The sequence below is a fragment of the Erithacus rubecula genome (genome assembly GCF_903797595.1).
Source record: "Erithacus rubecula genome assembly, chromosome: 17".
In the NCBI taxonomy this organism is placed as follows: Eukaryota; Metazoa; Chordata; class Aves; order Passeriformes; family Muscicapidae; genus Erithacus; species Erithacus rubecula.
Genome location: NC_136669.1, coordinates 5,986,350 through 6,002,874, shown reverse-complemented (window position 1 = coordinate 6,002,874; position 16,525 = coordinate 5,986,350). Strand labels below are relative to the sequence as shown.

At 47.7% G+C, this 16,525-nt stretch overlaps 3 protein-coding genes across 4 annotated transcripts; 2 read left to right on the top strand and 1 right to left on the bottom strand.

Annotated features, from left to right (window-relative positions):
• The first annotated feature begins 2,429 nt into the window (after nt 1-2,429).
• On the top strand, nt 2,430-4,052 carry ATP5MF (ATP synthase membrane subunit f). Its single transcript, XM_079320496.1, has 4 exons — nt 2,430-2,487; nt 2,575-2,682; nt 3,472-3,588; nt 3,908-4,052. Exons 1-4 carry the CDS (start codon nt 2,472-2,474, stop codon nt 3,934-3,936), a joined length of 270 nt encoding a protein of 89 aa, XP_079176622.1. The 5' UTR covers nt 2,430-2,471; the 3' UTR covers nt 3,937-4,052.
• A 902-nt stretch (nt 4,053-4,954) lies between these two features.
• Nucleotides 4,955-11,686, bottom strand: CPSF4 (cleavage and polyadenylation specific factor 4). 2 transcript variants are annotated; one of them, XM_079320486.1, is made up of 8 exons: nt 11,404-11,686; nt 10,436-10,486; nt 9,802-9,954; nt 8,967-9,062; nt 8,746-8,839; nt 7,973-8,045; nt 7,327-7,419; nt 4,955-6,155 (listed from the first exon to the last, which is right to left on the bottom strand). In XM_079320486.1, exons 1-8 carry the CDS (start codon nt 11,504-11,506, stop codon nt 6,087-6,089), a joined length of 732 nt encoding a protein of 243 aa, XP_079176612.1. In that variant the 5' UTR covers nt 11,507-11,686; the 3' UTR covers nt 4,955-6,086. The 2 variants fall into 2 exon arrangements, with proteins under 2 accessions (XP_079176612.1, XP_079176613.1); XM_079320487.1 differs by having other exon boundaries at nt 9,802-9,951; nt 10,432-10,486; nt 11,404-11,683.
• Nucleotides 11,687-11,724: 38 nt separating this feature from the next.
• PTCD1 (pentatricopeptide repeat domain 1) lies at nt 11,725-16,375 on the top strand. Its single transcript, XM_079320459.1, has 8 exons — nt 11,725-12,423; nt 12,941-13,081; nt 13,250-13,468; nt 13,797-13,898; nt 14,214-14,966; nt 15,204-15,320; nt 15,639-15,821; nt 16,061-16,375. The coding sequence occupies exons 1-8, from the start codon at nt 11,962-11,964 to the stop codon at nt 16,238-16,240; spliced, it is 2,157 nt and encodes a 718-aa protein (XP_079176585.1). The 5' UTR covers nt 11,725-11,961; the 3' UTR covers nt 16,241-16,375.
• The last annotated feature ends 150 nt before the right edge of the window (nt 16,376-16,525 follow it).

The following is a 16,525-nucleotide window of genomic DNA, read 5'->3' as shown; positions in this document are numbered from 1 at the left end:
CAGGCAGCAATGTATTCCTTCTGCTCTTTTTTTAATGTTATATAATGTTATGTTATGTTGTGTTATGTTAGTTATGTTATGTTTGTTATGTTATGTTATGTTAATGTTATGTTAATGTTATGTTAGTGTTATTATGTTATGCTATAGAAGTGCTCAGTGTAAATAAATTAATTTTAATTTATTTTCCATAAATGTATGTAAAATAGAAGGTGAAGCTAGACATGGAGACCAGCCTCTGATGTGTGACACAGTTCCATCTTCAGACAGCACAAGTCCCTTGCCTCATTTAACACCAGGTAACACAACCCTGCAGACTCCAAGAATCCTGCAGTGGCAGGAGGGAGGAGTATGGAATAAGACTGCGAGCTAAGAGAAGTAAAAGCTGCAGAGATTAGTGTTTATGTAGGAGCCCTGTGGGCTCCTTTCAGCATCCTTAATTTAGTTTTCATCTCTGATCCGCTCTACCAGTCCTCTGTGGGATGGAGATTTCATATCCAGGAATCCCGGGGTGCTGTTTGACCTGCCAGGAGCAGCGGGGGAACGGCTGCTCCCCGTTTAGCTCTGCAGAGCTTTGCTTTTCATCTTCAGCACAATGAACAACAACAAACCCTGACACTGCTATGAACCTGCACCAGAGGATTTGAAGCCTCTAGAGGTCACTACACGGGGACCATCAGCTGCAGCCGCTGCCTGCGAGTGACACCTGCTGGAGTCACACCTGGTGCCACCACCCAGGGCTGCTCTGCGAGGGCCAAAGACCCCAGAAAGGCTCTGGGGAAAAGGAAATAAACCTGGGTGGCTCTTTCGAGCTGGTGCAGTCTCACCTCAAGTTCTGGATGTAGTTTGGGGCACCAAAATACAAGATATAAAGCAATTAAAAGGAGGGCTACAAAGATGGGGAAAGATCTAGGGGAGAAGCAAAACAAGGAGTGTCATTGAGGTTATTTGGTTTGTTCTGCTGAAGGGAGATGCATCAGGGGCTGCAGCTCCAACCTCTGCACTCTGTGACCAGGGACAGGACTCAAGGGAATGGCTGGAATGTCAGAGGGAATATTAGTAAAAGGTTCTTCCCCCAGAGGGTAGTGGGGCACTGACCAGGCTCCCAATAAGTGATCACAGCCCCAAGGCTTCCAGAGCTCCAGGAGTGTTTGGACAACTCCCTCAGGGATGCACAGGCTGTTCCATGCAGGGCCAGGAGTTCGGCTCTGATCCTTGTGAATCCCTTCCAGCTCAGAATGTTCTGCAATTCCTGTTTCAGGAAAATAAAATTTATCTCTATCTGCACATTAACTGCTCCACCAGTCTGATTTTGCAGGTTTGTTTACACCATATACCCCTACCCAGCCTCCCCTTTTGCCTTTGACACCCTTCCAGAAGAACTGGAATAAACACAGAGTATTCCCAGTCCTCAATGGACATTGAAAAGGGACTTCTTACAGTACAATAAGCAACAATTTCAATGTATGTTGCAGTATATACTGTCTGTTATTTACCTTGTTAGAGCTGCAACTTAGGAACACACTGGAAAAGGTTCATTTGTGGGACATCAGCAAGATTGCTGATGGAGACGTGTGAAGATGCTGATGACAAGTTGTGAATTTTTCTATATTTTCTCACCATCTGAAACACTGCAAGGAGGGCACCTGACATCCCGTAACGTGGGACGGCGCGAGGCGCTGCCCTGGGGGATTGCAGGACATGCTCAGGAGCTGTTCACCATCCCCTGAGGAAGGGCACAGCTGATGAAGGGACCTGCTGGACTGGAAATGAAGGGAAAATCCCTCAGGTGGGGCAGCCCTCTGCCAGGCTGGCAGTGCCTGTGGCACCTGGGGCAGCGTGTGCAGCCCCCACTGGGGAATTGGATCCCTGAGAGGAGAGCACAGAACCATGGAATGTTAAGGGATTGGGAAGAACTTAAAGATCATCTCTCCCATGGGTAAGGACACCTTCCACCTTCCTTACATTGCTCCAATCCCTGTGCAACCTCACCTCGGACAGTCCCTGGGACGGAGCAGCTACAGCTTTTTGCACAGCCTGTGCCAGGGCCTCATCACCCTCACAGGGAGGAATTATTTTTATATATCTAATCAAAATTTCCCCCACTTCCAATTAGTAGCCATTACTCCTTGTTCTGTCCCTAGGACAGGCTGGACGGGCTCAAGGTGACACTGGAACCGCTATGGTGCCTCCTGAGGGGGCTGTGACACACCCAACAAGGCACCGTGACACACCCAGCATGGCCCTGTGACACACCCAACAAGGCCCTGTGACACACCCAGCATGGCCCTGTGACACACCCAGCATGGTGCCGTGACACACCCAACATGGCGCCGTGACACACCCAGCATGGCACCGTGACACACCCAGCATGGCGCCGTTACACACCCAGCATGGCGCCAGCCCCGCCCCCGGGTTCCCGCCCTTCCCTCCTCCCATGAGCCCCCGCGGCCCGTCCCTTCCGGCACACCAAGATGGCGCAGCCGCCGGGTGAGTGTGGGGGATCAAGGTGACCGCGGTGCCCCCTCCCTCCCTCAGCCCCGCGCTGACCGGGCTCTCTCCCTCTCCCTGCCGCAGTTCTCCTCAAGGACACCAAGCTGATGGACGTGAAGCTGGGCCAGCTGGGCACCTGGCTGGCCATGAGAGACTTCACCCCCGGCGGCATCTTGGGGGCCTTGCAAAGAGGTGAGGGGGCTGCGGGTCCCGGGTTGCTTCTGGCGGAGCCAGGGAGAGCAGCGCACAAAAACCCCCGGCTGCCGGAGTCGATGCTGCTTGGGGGGTGTCTGGCAGTGCAGGGCGAGATTTGCCTTCCCAGAGCAGTTTCTCCTGTAACATCTCGTCTATCTCTAATTTTATTTCTCGTGTGGGCTTTATTCAGCTGATGTTTGTTCTCAGTATTCCTTCTCTTATAAAGGGGTAGTGGGGTGCCCTTAGTCCTAAAATCTTGGAGTTTCACAACATCACAAGTAACCAAAAAATTATTAAAAGGGAGTTGATTCCTACAGATGGTAAAGAGGTGACAGAACTCTTATGGATCACTTGGGACCAATGTCGTTTGCTGTAGGTACAAATATCATTCAGGTAGATTTAAACACAAAATGTGAAATGCAAGCATCTGCCTTTGATGATATGTGTGCATGTATATTATATACATGTATTATATATATGTATGGAAGAATTAGATAATTCCAGAACAGTTTGAGCTCATGAAAGTCACAATATTTAGGAAAAAAATGAAAAATGGGGTTCCCCCCCCCTTTTTTTTTTTTTTTTTTTTAAAGCTCAGGTCTGTTAACTTGGGATCACCTTGCTCAAGTAACAAACAGGTTGCCTCCTCTCAGACTTCCTTCTGAGACCTTCAGTTGTTTCATTAGAACCAATATCCTGAAGTTTTTGTGAATCCAGGTTCTTCCTTCTCTGACAGGGTAGCACACAACTCATCTGGCTGCTCTGAAAAATCTTCCTCCTCCACAGGTTACAGCAGATACTACAACAAATACATCAATGTGAGGAAGGGGGGCCTCGGGGGTATCTCCATGGTGCTGGCTGGGTACATTGTCCTCAGCTACATGTGGAGCTACAGTCACGTCAGTAAGTAAAAACCATGGCTCAGGGTTTGCAGGCAGCTTGGAAGGTTGCCTGGGGAATAAAAACAATTACCTGCTGCTTTTAGAAATAAAATGAAAGATTGGTGGCAAACAAACTTCTTTTAGCTGTAAAAAACTTGAATGTGTACTGAGTATTTTCTTGGCAGTGAAGAAAGTTTAGACCTTGGTGCCTGTCTGACCTGACAGCATGCAGAAAATAGATGCTCATGGGTTTTTCAGAGTGCTTTCTTGCCTGTAATTTCAGGTGTGGTGGGGTTTTTCTTGTGAGTTGAGCAGAATTAACTTGCTGTGCTTTGCTGCAGAGCATGACCGCAGGAGGAAATACCACTGAAACACCATCAGAAGGTGAAGGTGCAGCTCCTGGCACAGCTACCCTGGCAGAAGACATCACAACTATGAATATTAAATCTGTTCTCTTGTGACCAATAATAAAGTGCATACACTTTACATTTCCTGAGCTGACACTCTCTTAATTGAGTTGTTAATTTTACTGTGCAAATAAGTTTGTCTTCTGAGAGTTTCACCCCTCAGGGTAAGTTCAGAGGGAGAGCAGCTGCTCTCTTGAGTTATATTATGAACTGGGGGAACTGCTGGCAACTGATTCCTGTTTGATGAAAATGGTAGCATTGGATTGCTTCTTCTGGCCATTATGGACAAGCTGGACAAGGGGCAGAGAGGATGTGTTTTGATTTGAAAGAATAATTGAGCTTTGTGTGCCCTGTTGGTGTTTGTGGTTCTCAGTCAGGCTGTCACCAGGGACTGGAGGTGTTTTGGGCAGTTTTCCATAATTGCAGAGCACTGTCTGAGATGAGACAAGTCTGCAACTCTCCTGTCACTGCCTCAGATGACCCAAAATTTCCATCAAAACTTTACCTCCTTTAACTGCCAAAGCTGGGAAGTCATTCTGAGTGGGAATAAGCTTCAGACTTTTAATCCATCAAAATAAAACTTTGCTTGACTTAAATTGAAGCTTAAAGCAGCATCTGTGAGTTTGAGCCCAGCTCTGAGCTTCCTCATGCCCCACAGTCACACCAGCACCTGTAGGCACTGCTGCCCACCTGAACCATCCTGGTCTGAGCAGCAGGGAGAGTGAAAACCACTCCTTGAGGGACATGAAGAATCTCCCAGGAGCTTTGGTGGTTACAGGAAGGGTTTCAGTGCTGGAAAACTGGCACTGAAGTCCAAAAACTCCTGAACTCGATGGGGAAGGTGATCAGACACGAGTGTTTTAGTTTCCTTTTCTACATGCCCAGTTCCATACAGATCACACAGCTCAGTTTGAGGGGGGCACAGTGTTCTGGTGGTTTGAAACTTCCACGGTGAAATAACTGCAGTCATTGACACCAAGGCAGGCTCTGGTCACTTCTCTTAATCCAGCCACATTTACCTTGCTCTTAAAGAAATTCACAGTCAGCTTTTGCCATCAGTACATTTCAATAAAAACAAAGTATAAAGGCAGGCAGCAAATGAAGAGATGGGGTAGAATCAATAAGGCTCACATTGTGGGTAATTTTTTTCTTTTAATTCACATTTTGTCATTGGCCCTTTTGAAATAGTCATCTCAAAATAAATGGGGTTTGGGTTGAAAAAACAACAAACTGCTCTCAGAAGGAATCTACCAACATTTTAAAAGCAGTGTTCCATAAGAATATACAGCTCCACTTACAGAGTGTGGGAATACCTGTTCAGTGTGAGCTGCATGATGGGGGCTGAGACAAGGCTCTTCTATTCCTACTCCAAGCTGTGCTCATTTCCCTCCTTTCTGCAAGTGGGAACTGAGCACAGATGCAGCTTTCCTATCATCATTTTTCCTTACTGTGGCTAACCAGAGAGATGCAAATTTATTCTCCCCTTGATCAGTTCTCTCCCAAAATATTGATTTCTAACCTTCAGTACAGCAAGAAGCACAGAAACAAATCAAGTGGACACGGGTTTTACTGCCTGATGTACGTGAGGGGTTTTGCCAGCTACCAGGACAAGCTCACCAGGCTGACCTGGAAACAGAACTTGGCTTTTGAAGAGCTACAGGACAGCAGAAACCCTGCTTCCTCACTGAGGAGAAGGCATTGCAAGTGTTTAAGTTTTCCCAGTCAGTCTTCCTGCTTCCACAGGGAGGGCTGAAACGCTGCAGATTCTCCAAAGAGAAGTAGCAGAAGGAAAATACTTTAAAGAAACACTGGCCTAAGATGTGTTTATGTGGAGTGCTACACCAGTAAGGGCTTGGTTTATCTACTGGTTTTTAGATCTACCTCTCATAAGGGCTCAATGAAAACAAGCAGAGGCCAAAATCGATTTTAAAAAGGTTAAAACTTAAAAAAGTTGGGGACAATTACAAAAATGTTGCTTAGCAGCAGCCAGCCTCTGACCAGTTCTTTCAGTAATGGCATTAAAAAAACAACCTGATTAATAGCTCCAGACATTGTGCTAGGCAGAAACCTTTCCTCAGTGGTAACAGCTCCCTTGCACCCTCCTGCTGCTCCTTCACTGTCCACTGAGAAAGGCCAGGTGTCCTTTGGTGCATCTGTTGGCATAATGACCTTTTTCACCACACTGAAAGGGAAAGAGAGACAGGAATTATTGCAGAGTTCCAGCCTTTTCCTCCTAGCTGCCTTTGTTAAGGCACCCAGCAAATGCTGCAATTTGGAAGCTTTTCCACACATGGAAGATGAAGTTAAAGAGGGTGTCAGGAGGGACAAGATTTATGGGATGCTACCACTCCTTGGAGCAAGAGCTGCTTCTATGCTGGGAGTAACCTGATGCCATGTTATTCTAAGGCATTTCAAAGGAGAGAACCCTCAGCACACAAGGAGGATTTCAGCCTCTCAGACTACTCCATCTGATATGCACCATATCCATGGGGACTCTCCTGATCTTCATGAATAAACAGAGAAAAGCACCTCTGAACTTGAGGAAGTCACAGATTCGTGACTTTGCATCTTAAAGCTACTCAAACAAAGAGAAATACCAGTATCTGGTGCAACAGCATTCCTCAGATCTGTAATTTACCTGCAGATAAAATAGGTAGCTTTTAAAGGTTTACAGTGAAACGGATTCAGCTATTTAATAACCCTTTCCAAAAACAGTGATTTTCACCCAAACGAGCACCTTAGGCTCAGAGTTGACATGTAAAATGTTGTAACTGTCAGGGCTAAAGGGACAGGAAGATTCTCTGTCCTTTTCTAGTGACTAGGGCTTCTGTGGAAAAATAAGGAGATGGAAACTTGATTGTGTCCAAATTTGCCTGGTGCTCCTCAGTGATCAACCAAGGTGAACACTCATTCCTTTATTTGACACCACAGGGTGCATTTACAGCTCAAACACTGAGCAAGCTTTGTAAACTTAATTTCTGTTACTTTTAATGACCTTCCAGGAAACAAGGGAGAATCTATATCCACCAGTGTAAGCAAATCAGCTTATGAGACAAAAAATTACTATTAACTCCTATTTTGAAATGTGCAGCTTGGCAGTCTCCTTTCTGTCTATGGGGTAGGGTTTTCCTGTTTATTAGCAGACAGCAAAGTCTAAAGATTTTGTCATTGTCCCAGCAAGTCCAAGACTGGCAAGGCAGTGACCTCAGAACTCAAGGCAGATTCCCACAGCTGTACCCAAGGCACCACACAATATCTTCTGAGCAGAGCTCAGGATTCATGAACCTTTTCACACTGTGAAAAAGCTTTTTGCTTTCCTTCCTCAGCCTTCCTCAGCCCTCCCCCTGCATTACCTTGTAGCAGGTGACCTGCTCCAACGGCCGGGGTCCTCTGTTCCCACTGTTGTTATTTTGAGACTGCATGACTCCAATGACTTGGGGTGTCCTCTGTTGGGTAGGAGAAGAGTTCTGACTCGTTAAGTGCATCCAGGATAAAGATCTTTGTGGTTGTTGTTTTGTTAAGAAGGGAAAAGAGCACCCCATATGTCAAATGATCAATTTTCCTCCAAATCTGTGTGTGGGTGCTCTGCCAGCTGGAGCACCAGAGAGAAGAAATCAAGCACTGAGCCTTACAAAGCCCAGTGATCCTGTTTTTCTCTGGAAAGCAGATTTGGAGAGTAGGTTTAGGCTGCTAAAATATCATTGTCATCAAGGAGGGATGTCACCCTGATTACAAAACCTGGCAGACTGCTGCACAACCACATATGATGTGCTCCTGTGTAGCGTGGGAGTGTTCTGTGACATGATCTCCATGTGAAGCTGGAACAATTGTGGGGTTTCATCACTATAATGGCACTAAGAGTTGCTCACTGCTTAATTCTCCCTTTCAGACCCAAGAGCCTGGGTGCCCAATTTTGACCACTTGACAACCTATTCTATTTTAAAGCATTGTGGGAGAGGTTTGAGGGTGGCTGTGTGGGGGGGCAGGGGATCTGGGTACCTTTTGCTGTGTTTGTGTTGGCTGAGGCAGTGGTGGTTGCTCTGTGGTTCCCATTGGCAGTTCAAACCGAGGGCTGGTTTAGATGGAAACAAGAAAATTGATTCTCATATCATATGCCAACATTTTATCATCAACTCAGTCAAGTAACTCCAAACAACAAAACATTCAGCAAATTAAATCTGGCTCACAGGAAACCTTCCCCTCCCCTCTTTTCTTTACATATGTGTAGCACATCCCTTTGCCTTCTGGAATATAAATCCATGTGATTCCACTGCACTGATGGCACCTAATCACCTATGCCAGTCTTACTGAGAACTACCTGGAGAGGCCCTGCCCCATATCCTACACTGGTTTGGGTTGGAAGGGATCACAAACCTCATCCAGTTCCAACCCCCCTGCCACAGGCAGGAACACTTTGCACTATGTCAGGTTACTCCAAGCTCAATCCAACCTGGCCTTGGACACTTGCAGGGATGGGGCAGCCACAGCTTCTCTGGGCAACCTGTGTTAAGGCCTCCCCACCCTCACAGGGAAGAATTTTTTTCTAATGCTTAATCTAAACCTACTCACTTTCAGCTTGAAACCATTCCCCCTTGTCCTGTCACTACATGCTCTTGTAAATACTTTCTCCAACCTCAAATCAGTACAAATTTGGCCCAACTAAACACTGGCAAATCTCCAAACCATTGGGAAGCACGGGAGCACCCTCATTTGACATGTACCAGACCACAAGGGAACCACAAGGCTGCAGGGCAGGCCTGGGACATACTCACTGCATGAATTTACAGGCAGGCCCCTCTGGACAGAATCCCACCAGGTAATTCACACAAATGACTCTCCGAGTGTGCCGATGTCTGCAGAGGGGACCTGCAACACAAAGCTCAGCAGTTCACATCCAGCACATCCACATCCCAGCAGATCATGCAAGGATGGAACAGCCACACTCCCCCATTGATCTCCAGCCACAGGAACAGCAGCTGTGGGAGGCACATACCGTGTTTACAGAAGCCTCTGTCATACCAGGGACAGTCTTTGATCTTCGACTCTGGGTCAATGTGCAAGAATGGACATTCCTTGTTACTGCATTCCCCTGTAGCAAAGGCAAACACACTTCTCAGTCAATTATGCAGGTTTGAGATCAAAATGACTCTCAAAACATTAGCTGGATCATGTAGCTCCCACAGAGCTGTTACCAACATTTTTAAGTTCAGGCACAACACCTTAACCTGCCTTAACCTCCATGAAGAGCTCCAAGGACTCACCCCTGCTGAGCCAAGTTCTACCAGACTGGATTATTTGTTTTTAAAAATAATGGGGGAAGTAAATTTGAAAGAGCAGTCATGGTAACAAAACCCAAATATTTAGTGCACCAGAAGTGTGGAGAAACTATAAATTGCACACTAATCTCAATCCCAGGAAACCTACAAGACTGTAAGTTTCTGGCACCAAGTTGTCTCATTATGTTCAGATCTCCAGAGCAGGAAAGCAAGTGCACAAAAGTTTTGCACCCCATACCCTCTGTTGCTTATCAGCTCCCCAAAATCAGTGATGCAAAGACCAGCTGCTCAGCCTACTCATCTCATATCACAAAAAAAGTGAACTTAAGGCAAAAAAAGCAGTAAAACCAGCAGTCTCCCCCCTCTTCCTGCAAGAGATGAGCAGTCAAGTGAAGGCATCTACAATATATCACACATTTATGTGGATAATAAGGTGAAGTAGATCTGGAAAAACATCAATGTAACATCAGACACAGAAGAATGTAATGCTCTGAGGAGGGATCTTCTTCAGATTCCCACACCTGCAAAGAAGGCTAAGCAGGAGCTGCTTACCAAATTTGGAGTAGAAGTAACACTCAGGCATCTTGGTCATGTCATACTCGTGCAGGAACTCGCACTGGTCTCCCTTTTTGCACAGTCCTCGTAGCCAGTGTTTACAAACAACTGTCTTTTCCCCACTGATGTGTCTGAATGGGCACATGCCTCCTGTAGAGGGATGGGTGGGGCAAGGGAAAAAAGAACAATTAAAATGTGTCACACAGGGCAACAGCAACCCCTCTGCAAGAGGCATTTCAGAAGACATCACCTATGATTTTAGCCTTAAGTGATAACAGCAAAACAGGGAGTTCCAAAACAGTCTTGTGGTACCCTCTAATGAGCTTCACAACAAAGTTTCCAGCTTTTAATCCTGGTAACTACAAACCACAGCAACTAAGAGGCAGATTCACAGCAAAGTCTGCTTGTGGTGAGTTCAAACTTTCCTTTAAAAATAGCTTTGCTTATTTACTTCTCAGCTTAAAAAATACCATTATTTCCCAACTGCTGCAGATATTCCAACATCCTTCAGTTTTCTCTTCTATCTTTCAGCTTTACAAAATAAGAGCACTATAAACAGTGCTGGAAAATCTGTTTTCATCCCCCCATCATATAAGAATAATTGCCTTTTCCAATATTCCCCACAACTTGCCTTTTCCACATGCCGCCTTTAAAAAAAACTCACAGACAGCTGCGCCCGATTCTGTGGAGGGAACAAGGAAACATTATTTACTTTTTAACAAAGCTTCATGACAACTCTCATAATATTTCCTGCCCTGGAAAGAAATCTGATCTCCAGCATCAAGAGGAAAGTAACACTTTGGCTTGGGGAATCTGCTTTCCTGCAGGAGTTCCTTGTTAAAGCCTGGCGTTCAAAAATATCTGTTTTCCTCTTGAGTGACAGCAAGGGGAATTTGCAGATTTGGAGGTGCTTATGTAGCTTTTCAGCTATTTAAGTTTTCAACTGGGTTCTCCTCTGCTGTTAAGTCAGTGATATCACAGAATATCCTGAGTTGGATGGGACCCACAGGGATGATTGAAGCCCAACTTCTGAACCCTGTATTTGTAACCACGGCATTTAAAGTCTTCTATTTCTTTACCAGAACTACCTGAAACAACCATTAGCATGTTAGACCTTGTTTATTCTGACAAAGAGGGACATTCAAGGGAGTTAAACAAGTTTAGTAACTCAGCCAGAAAAATTCAGCAAACTGTAAATCTCCTGAGTCTGTCAGAATGAAGGAAAAGATTTAGAGAGTCAGTTAAGGATAGACCTAAAGATGATGACCCTTCCCATTGAAATACCTCATCTACAAAATGGGAATGAAAAAGAAAATATAAAGTACTGTGCAGGAGAGTGATGTTTATTCACGGTCCCATCTCAACTTTAATTTTCCAGCCTGGCCAGCAGTAACTATGGATTTCACTAAGTAGAAAAGACAAACATCTGGGTTATGACAGAAATCTCACGGGGAAAGCGGAAGTTTGGTGGATCTACGGACAAGACCTGAGGAAGAGGCTCAGATCCCTGGAAACCTCTCAGGCACCCGGCCCAGCCCCCCCTCCTCGGCCCCACGGCCCCGGCCCGAGCACCCCGCGGAGGAGAGAGCCCACACGCACTGTCCATGCCAGGGAAGGGGAGCGGCTGTGCCCCCAGCTGCTGCTCCACGGCCAGCTCCAGGTCGAACGTGATGTGATCCACGCTGGCGATGAGCTCTTGCATGGTGGCAGCTGGGGGCCGCCGGCAACGGGAAGGTAGGGGCGGAATGGTGGCGGTGTTGGTGGCGGCGGCCGGGCGGGCCCGGGCGGGCCCGGCCCGGCCCGCTCCGCTCCGCGCCGGCAGCGCCTGCAGTGAGGGGAGGCGGCGGCGGCAGCCCCGTGGCCGCCCCGCGCCGCCCGCCCGCGGAATGACGGGAGCCACGGCGGGCACGGCCGCCCGGCGGGCAGCGCGCGCGCTCCGCCCAATCAGCGGCCGGGGAGCCGCCGCCCGGCGGGCAGCGCGCGCGCAGCCGCCAATCAGAGCCCGCCCGGGACACGCTCCTTCCGTGCGCGCAGGCGCCGCGGGGCCGGGGCGGCGTGAGGGGGGACGGTGGAGCGGGGCCGGGTCCCGGTTCTTATCCCGATCTCGATTCCGACCCCGCTCCGCACCCGCTCGCTTCCGGAGACAGCGGGCACACCATGGGCTCCCTGCGGCTCCTTGTCCCCCGCTGGTGTCGCTACGCCTCCCCCGCTCTGCTGCGGGCGCGGTGCGCAGCCCCCGGGGTTGGATCCGGGCAGGCGCCGCTCCTGTCCCGGCCCCCAGGCCAGGGCCCGCTGCCCTCCTGGAGAACGTGCAGCTCCTCCCAGGCCTCCTGCAAACCTCCCGACAGTGAGCCCAGGGAGATCAGTGCCGGCAGCTCCGCTGGAGCTACCGAGGAGCAGAAGGAGGATGATGAAGATGATGATGAAGGTGTGGAGTTCGGGACGCTGTCTGATAAATTTTCCTCTAGAAAATATTACCACAAAACCAGAGCACGCTTTCGAGATTTAAAGCTTCAGAAAGAAGGAGAAGAAGAGCCAGAAAGAAAACCTCGCCGTGGCCCTAAGAACACTCCATACTGGTACTTCCTACGGTGCAAGGCGCTCATCAAAGAGGACAAGGTTTGAGCCCAGCTCTTCTCTTGTTTCTGATGGCACTGATGAAAGATGCAGCTCTGACCAGTCTCTATCATTTGGTATCTTTATAGAAAGAATTAAAGAATCATAATGAAACAGTTTTGGTTGGAAGTGACCTTAAAGATCATCCAGTTTCATCCTCTATCATGACCAGGGACATCTTCCCCTGCCCCAGGTTGCTCCAAGCCCTGTCCAACCTGGCCTTGAACACTTCCAGGGATGGGGCAGCCACAGCTTCTCTGGACAACCTGTGCTAATGCTTCACTTCCCTCAGAGCAAAGGATTTCCTCTCAATATCCAACCTAAATCTCCCCTCTGTCAGCTTAAAACCATGTCCCCCATCCTGTTTCCACCCCCTCATCTAAAGAACCTCTTCAGCTTTTTTGTGAGAAACCTCACAGTTTGTAGGGCTTGAACTACAATCTCCCCACAACTGCATATATTAATATCTGTTGTAGGTGATTCTCTTGCTGCCTCATGATGGTTTTTCTCATCCTTGCAGCTGGCAGAGGCTCTGGAGCTGTTTGAGGTGCAGATGCTGAAGGAGGAGCGTGTCCAGCCAGAAGAAAGCAATTACACTGTTCTCATTGGTGGCTGTGGCAGGGTTGGCTACGTGAAAAAGGCATTCAGGCTCTACAATGATGTAGGTTTGACTTCTCCCCAAAGCATTTTCTAAGCTAAAAGCATTTTGAGCATTCAGTCATGTTACTTTGTCTCCAAAGCACCTTTGCGTTAGTGTTGACATCTTCTTAGCCTGAAACTCTTAAGAAACAGTTAAAAAATTCAAGCTGTCCTTCTTCTCTTCCCATAGATGAAAAAACGAGGGTTAATCCCCACAGAGGCCACTTACACAGCTCTGTTCAACGCCTGTGCTGAGTCTCCGTGGAAGGACTCAGGGCTGCAGAGTGCCCTGAAACTGCGGCAGCAGCTGCAGAGCAAAAACCAGGAGCTGAACCTCATCACCTACCACGCCCTGCTGAAGGTCTGTGCCCTCTGCTCAGACCTCAGGATGTGCTTGGATGTACTCAAGGTAAATGGGTTGCTTTTCTCCTATTAAACCTATTCTGTGCTGTGGTTAAATCTCTTGGTAGTTGTCACGTTGCATCAGGCTTTAATTTCATTTCCAGCAGAGATAATTACAGATCATGTGTTTATATTTCATTGATCCTTATTGTTATATAGTGAAATTGTGTGTGCCAAACTCTAGGCTTGATTATCTGAAAGAAGGCAGCTTTGGCTTTAAAACTGGCTCAGTGTATCCAAAACTTGTTACAACTATACCCAGGTAATGACAGTGATATTTGGGCTTCACTACACAGCGTAACCAGGAAGTTTAATGCTCTCTCTGCTCTTTTCAGGAAATTGTGCAGAAGGGCCATGTTCTCACAGCTGAGACCTTCAGCTTCCTTCTCATGAGCTGCATAAAAGACAGTGAAAACGGCTTCCGGTTTGCCTTGCAGGTTTGTCCTGTGTTTCTGAGAGGGGGGAAAGTGCTGCTGCATTGTAACTCATCACCTTGTTACACATGGAAAGCCGTGGGGTGGTGAAATGGGAGGAGTTCAGCTCCTCCTAGCACAAGTTCTGAAAACCAGACTTTGCTCAGGACATCTCTCATGCTGCTAAATAACCCTGGATCATCTTACAGGGCTCTCCAGCTCAAGGTCACTGTCCTTGTCATGCTGTAAATTCACTCCTCACACAGATCCCATTAACATATGTACTTAGAGGCTGCTGGAGATGCTCCTGTTATTTAATACCCATGTTCCCCTTTTCAGGTTTGGCAACAAATGAACAAGCTGGGAATAAAGGCCGACAGCCACACCTACAACCTGATGCTGCGTGCAGCCAGAGACTGTGGGATTGGCAACCCTGCTGTGGCCTCTCAGCTCCTGCTCAATCCTCCTGAAACCTCTCCTCAGCTGAAACTGCCTCCTGGCAGGCAGAAGGAAAAGGTGAAAAATCAGAGGAAGAAGGGATCAGAGAGTGCTGCTGTCCAGCTGGATGTGGAAGCTATGGAGAAGCAATTATTTCAGGAGAGTTTGCTGCAGCCCGAGGAACGGACCCAACAACAAAACAAAGATGTGGCTCAGGCTGAGGCAGCACCAGCTGCTCCTGACAGCCCCAGTGTCACTCCCAGCAGGGCTGGAGCCTTGATGAGGACAGCCCAGAGTGAGATGGAATGGAAACAGGCACACCTAAGCCAAAAGCTGCCTTTCTGCAACCTGCCCAACTTGTTGGATTCCAGGATGGCTGACACAGCTGTGGTTTCCCTGGGGACAGTGGCCACACCATCCCACAGACTGGCTCTGATGGGGGATGTGGAGGGATTCTTGAACAAAATGAAAGAGGACAATGCAGAGCCCAACATTAAAACATTCACATTACTGGCTGAGCTGGTGGAACCCCAAAGCCCCTCAGAGTCCTCTTTGCTGGCACTGCTGGATGATCATAAAGTAAAAGTGGACGTGACCTTCTTTAACACTTTAATGAGGAAGAGAAGTAAACAGGGAGACCTGGAGGGAGCAAAGGTGAGAGAAAAACCTCAGAACCAGCCCTATTACTACCTTCTTGTTCTCAGGCCTCTCTTTTGCTGAGACCCATTTCTCTGTCCACAGCAGAAACTGGGATCTCACACTGATTCCCACAAGGCAGTGCTTGGTAAATTTCTAAGTATTTACGGATTCTGTTTTAGCACATCCAGCTCCCTGTGTGAAAAGCTACAGTAAGAATTTCTGGGAAGTGATGCCAACACTTGTATCTTGCAGAGCATCCTGCCACCTCTGGTGAAGAGGGGACTGTCACCTAACCTCCAGACATTTTGTAACTTGGCAATTGCCTGCCACAAACAGCAGGATGGACTGCAGCTACTCTCAGATTTGAAGGTAATCAAAGAAAAATCCTCTGCTGCTTGGGGTCTGAGCTGCAGGAAGAGACCAAGTGAAGTGCTAATGCTTTTTAAAGACCTACTGAGGTTTTTGTGATGAGTGGTTTTGTTCTCTTCCCAAAAACATGCAGTTCCAGAGTAGCTGAAGGTGGTTTGTCCTGTACCTGCACAAACTCGTGCACTGCACAAGCTGCTTCACAGGTCCTGTGATGAGAGCTGTGCTCCTTGTGTAAAAAGCACCTCTGCCTTTTCCTTCTGCAAGTCCTGCACTAGTCAGCAAATAAACTTGTTTAACTGTAGCCTTTGTTCTTTCCAGAGGTCTGGGATAACTCCCAACAAGTACATCTACAGCACCCTGATCGCTGCTGCTGTGAGGCAGCTGGATTACAGTTACCTCACGGAGATCCTGCGGGACATGAGGAATAACCAGGTGCCTCCCAATGAAGTGATCATCCGGCAGCTGGAGTTCGCAGCACGGTACCCGCCCAAATTCGACAGGGTAAGGACAGCAGGGTGAGGAGCCAGGGCTGCCAGGCTGGCAAGGCATCACAAAGGACACCAACAAGGGAGGGGGATCATAAATATGATTATTTAATGTCTGCCTGAGTTTCCTTTGGGTTTGTCAGGTCTGGCTGACGATTACTCGATCACTGTTTCTTCTCTTGCAGCTCCTGCAGACCGGTGCTGAAGTGAGCTCTCATCTAATGGAAACTTGTTCTGTTGCTTTTCTCTTTGCAGTATAAGTACAAAAACCCATACCTGGAGAGGATTGATGGTTTCCGTGGCTACTACTACCGGTGGTTAAAAGTTATGGCTGGAGAGGAGACCCCCCACCCCTGGGCCAAGTACAGGACAGCAAAGCCTCAGGGACAGGACAGTGAGGCAGAGGCTGTGCAGGAAAAGGGAGCAGGATGCTGAAGTTTCAAGTTCTTCCAGCACAAGGAAGATGCATGACTTGCTTCTTTAAACTGGCTTGATGTAAAGCTGCTTTGTGTATCCCCAACCCCCAGTTCTTGCAATAGTTACATAATAAAATATTTCCTTTTGTTTTAAGGAGGAGAAAATACATTTTCAGTGTATTTCCTTCAACTGCCAAGGATTAGATGGGCTGTAGTTTAGCAAACCCTGTGCAAAACAAGGAAAAGCAAAATCAGATTTAGCAGGGGTTTAGCTCAGTGCTGGTTTTGTTCGTGTCCTGTCACT

What these genes read in the sequence shown, in the direction of transcription:
- ATP5MF (XM_079320496.1), top strand. An exon ending in CTTGGGGGCCTTGCAAAGAG is followed by an intron (nt 2,683 to 3,471) that starts GTGAGGGGGCTG and finishes CCTCCTCCACAG; the next exon opens with GTTACAGCAGATACTACAAC. An exon ending in GTGGAGCTACAGTCACGTCA is followed by an intron (nt 3,589 to 3,907) that starts GTAAGTAAAAAC and finishes GCTTTGCTGCAG; the next exon opens with AGCATGACCGCAGGAGGAAA.
- CPSF4 (XM_079320486.1), bottom strand. Translation starts at nt 11,506, where the DNA reads ATGCAAGAGCTCATCGCCAGCGTGGATCACATCACGTTCGACCTGGAG. An exon ending in CAGAGGCTTCTGTAAACACG is followed by an intron (nt 8,840 to 8,966) that starts GTATGTGCCTCC and finishes TTTGTGTTGCAG; the next exon opens with GTCCCCTCTGCAGACATCGG. An exon ending in CAACACAAACACAGCAAAAG is followed by an intron (nt 7,420 to 7,972) that starts GTACCCAGATCC and finishes CCTACCCAACAG; the next exon opens with AGGACACCCCAAGTCATTGG.
- PTCD1 (XM_079320459.1), top strand. Translation starts at nt 11,962, where the DNA reads ATGGGCTCCCTGCGGCTCCTTGTCCCCCGCTGGTGTCGCTACGCCTCC. An exon ending in CGCTCATCAAAGAGGACAAG is followed by an intron (nt 12,424 to 12,940) that starts GTTTGAGCCCAG and finishes TCATCCTTGCAG; the next exon opens with CTGGCAGAGGCTCTGGAGCT. An exon ending in CATTCAGGCTCTACAATGAT is followed by an intron (nt 13,082 to 13,249) that starts GTAGGTTTGACT and finishes CTCTTCCCATAG; the next exon opens with ATGAAAAAACGAGGGTTAAT.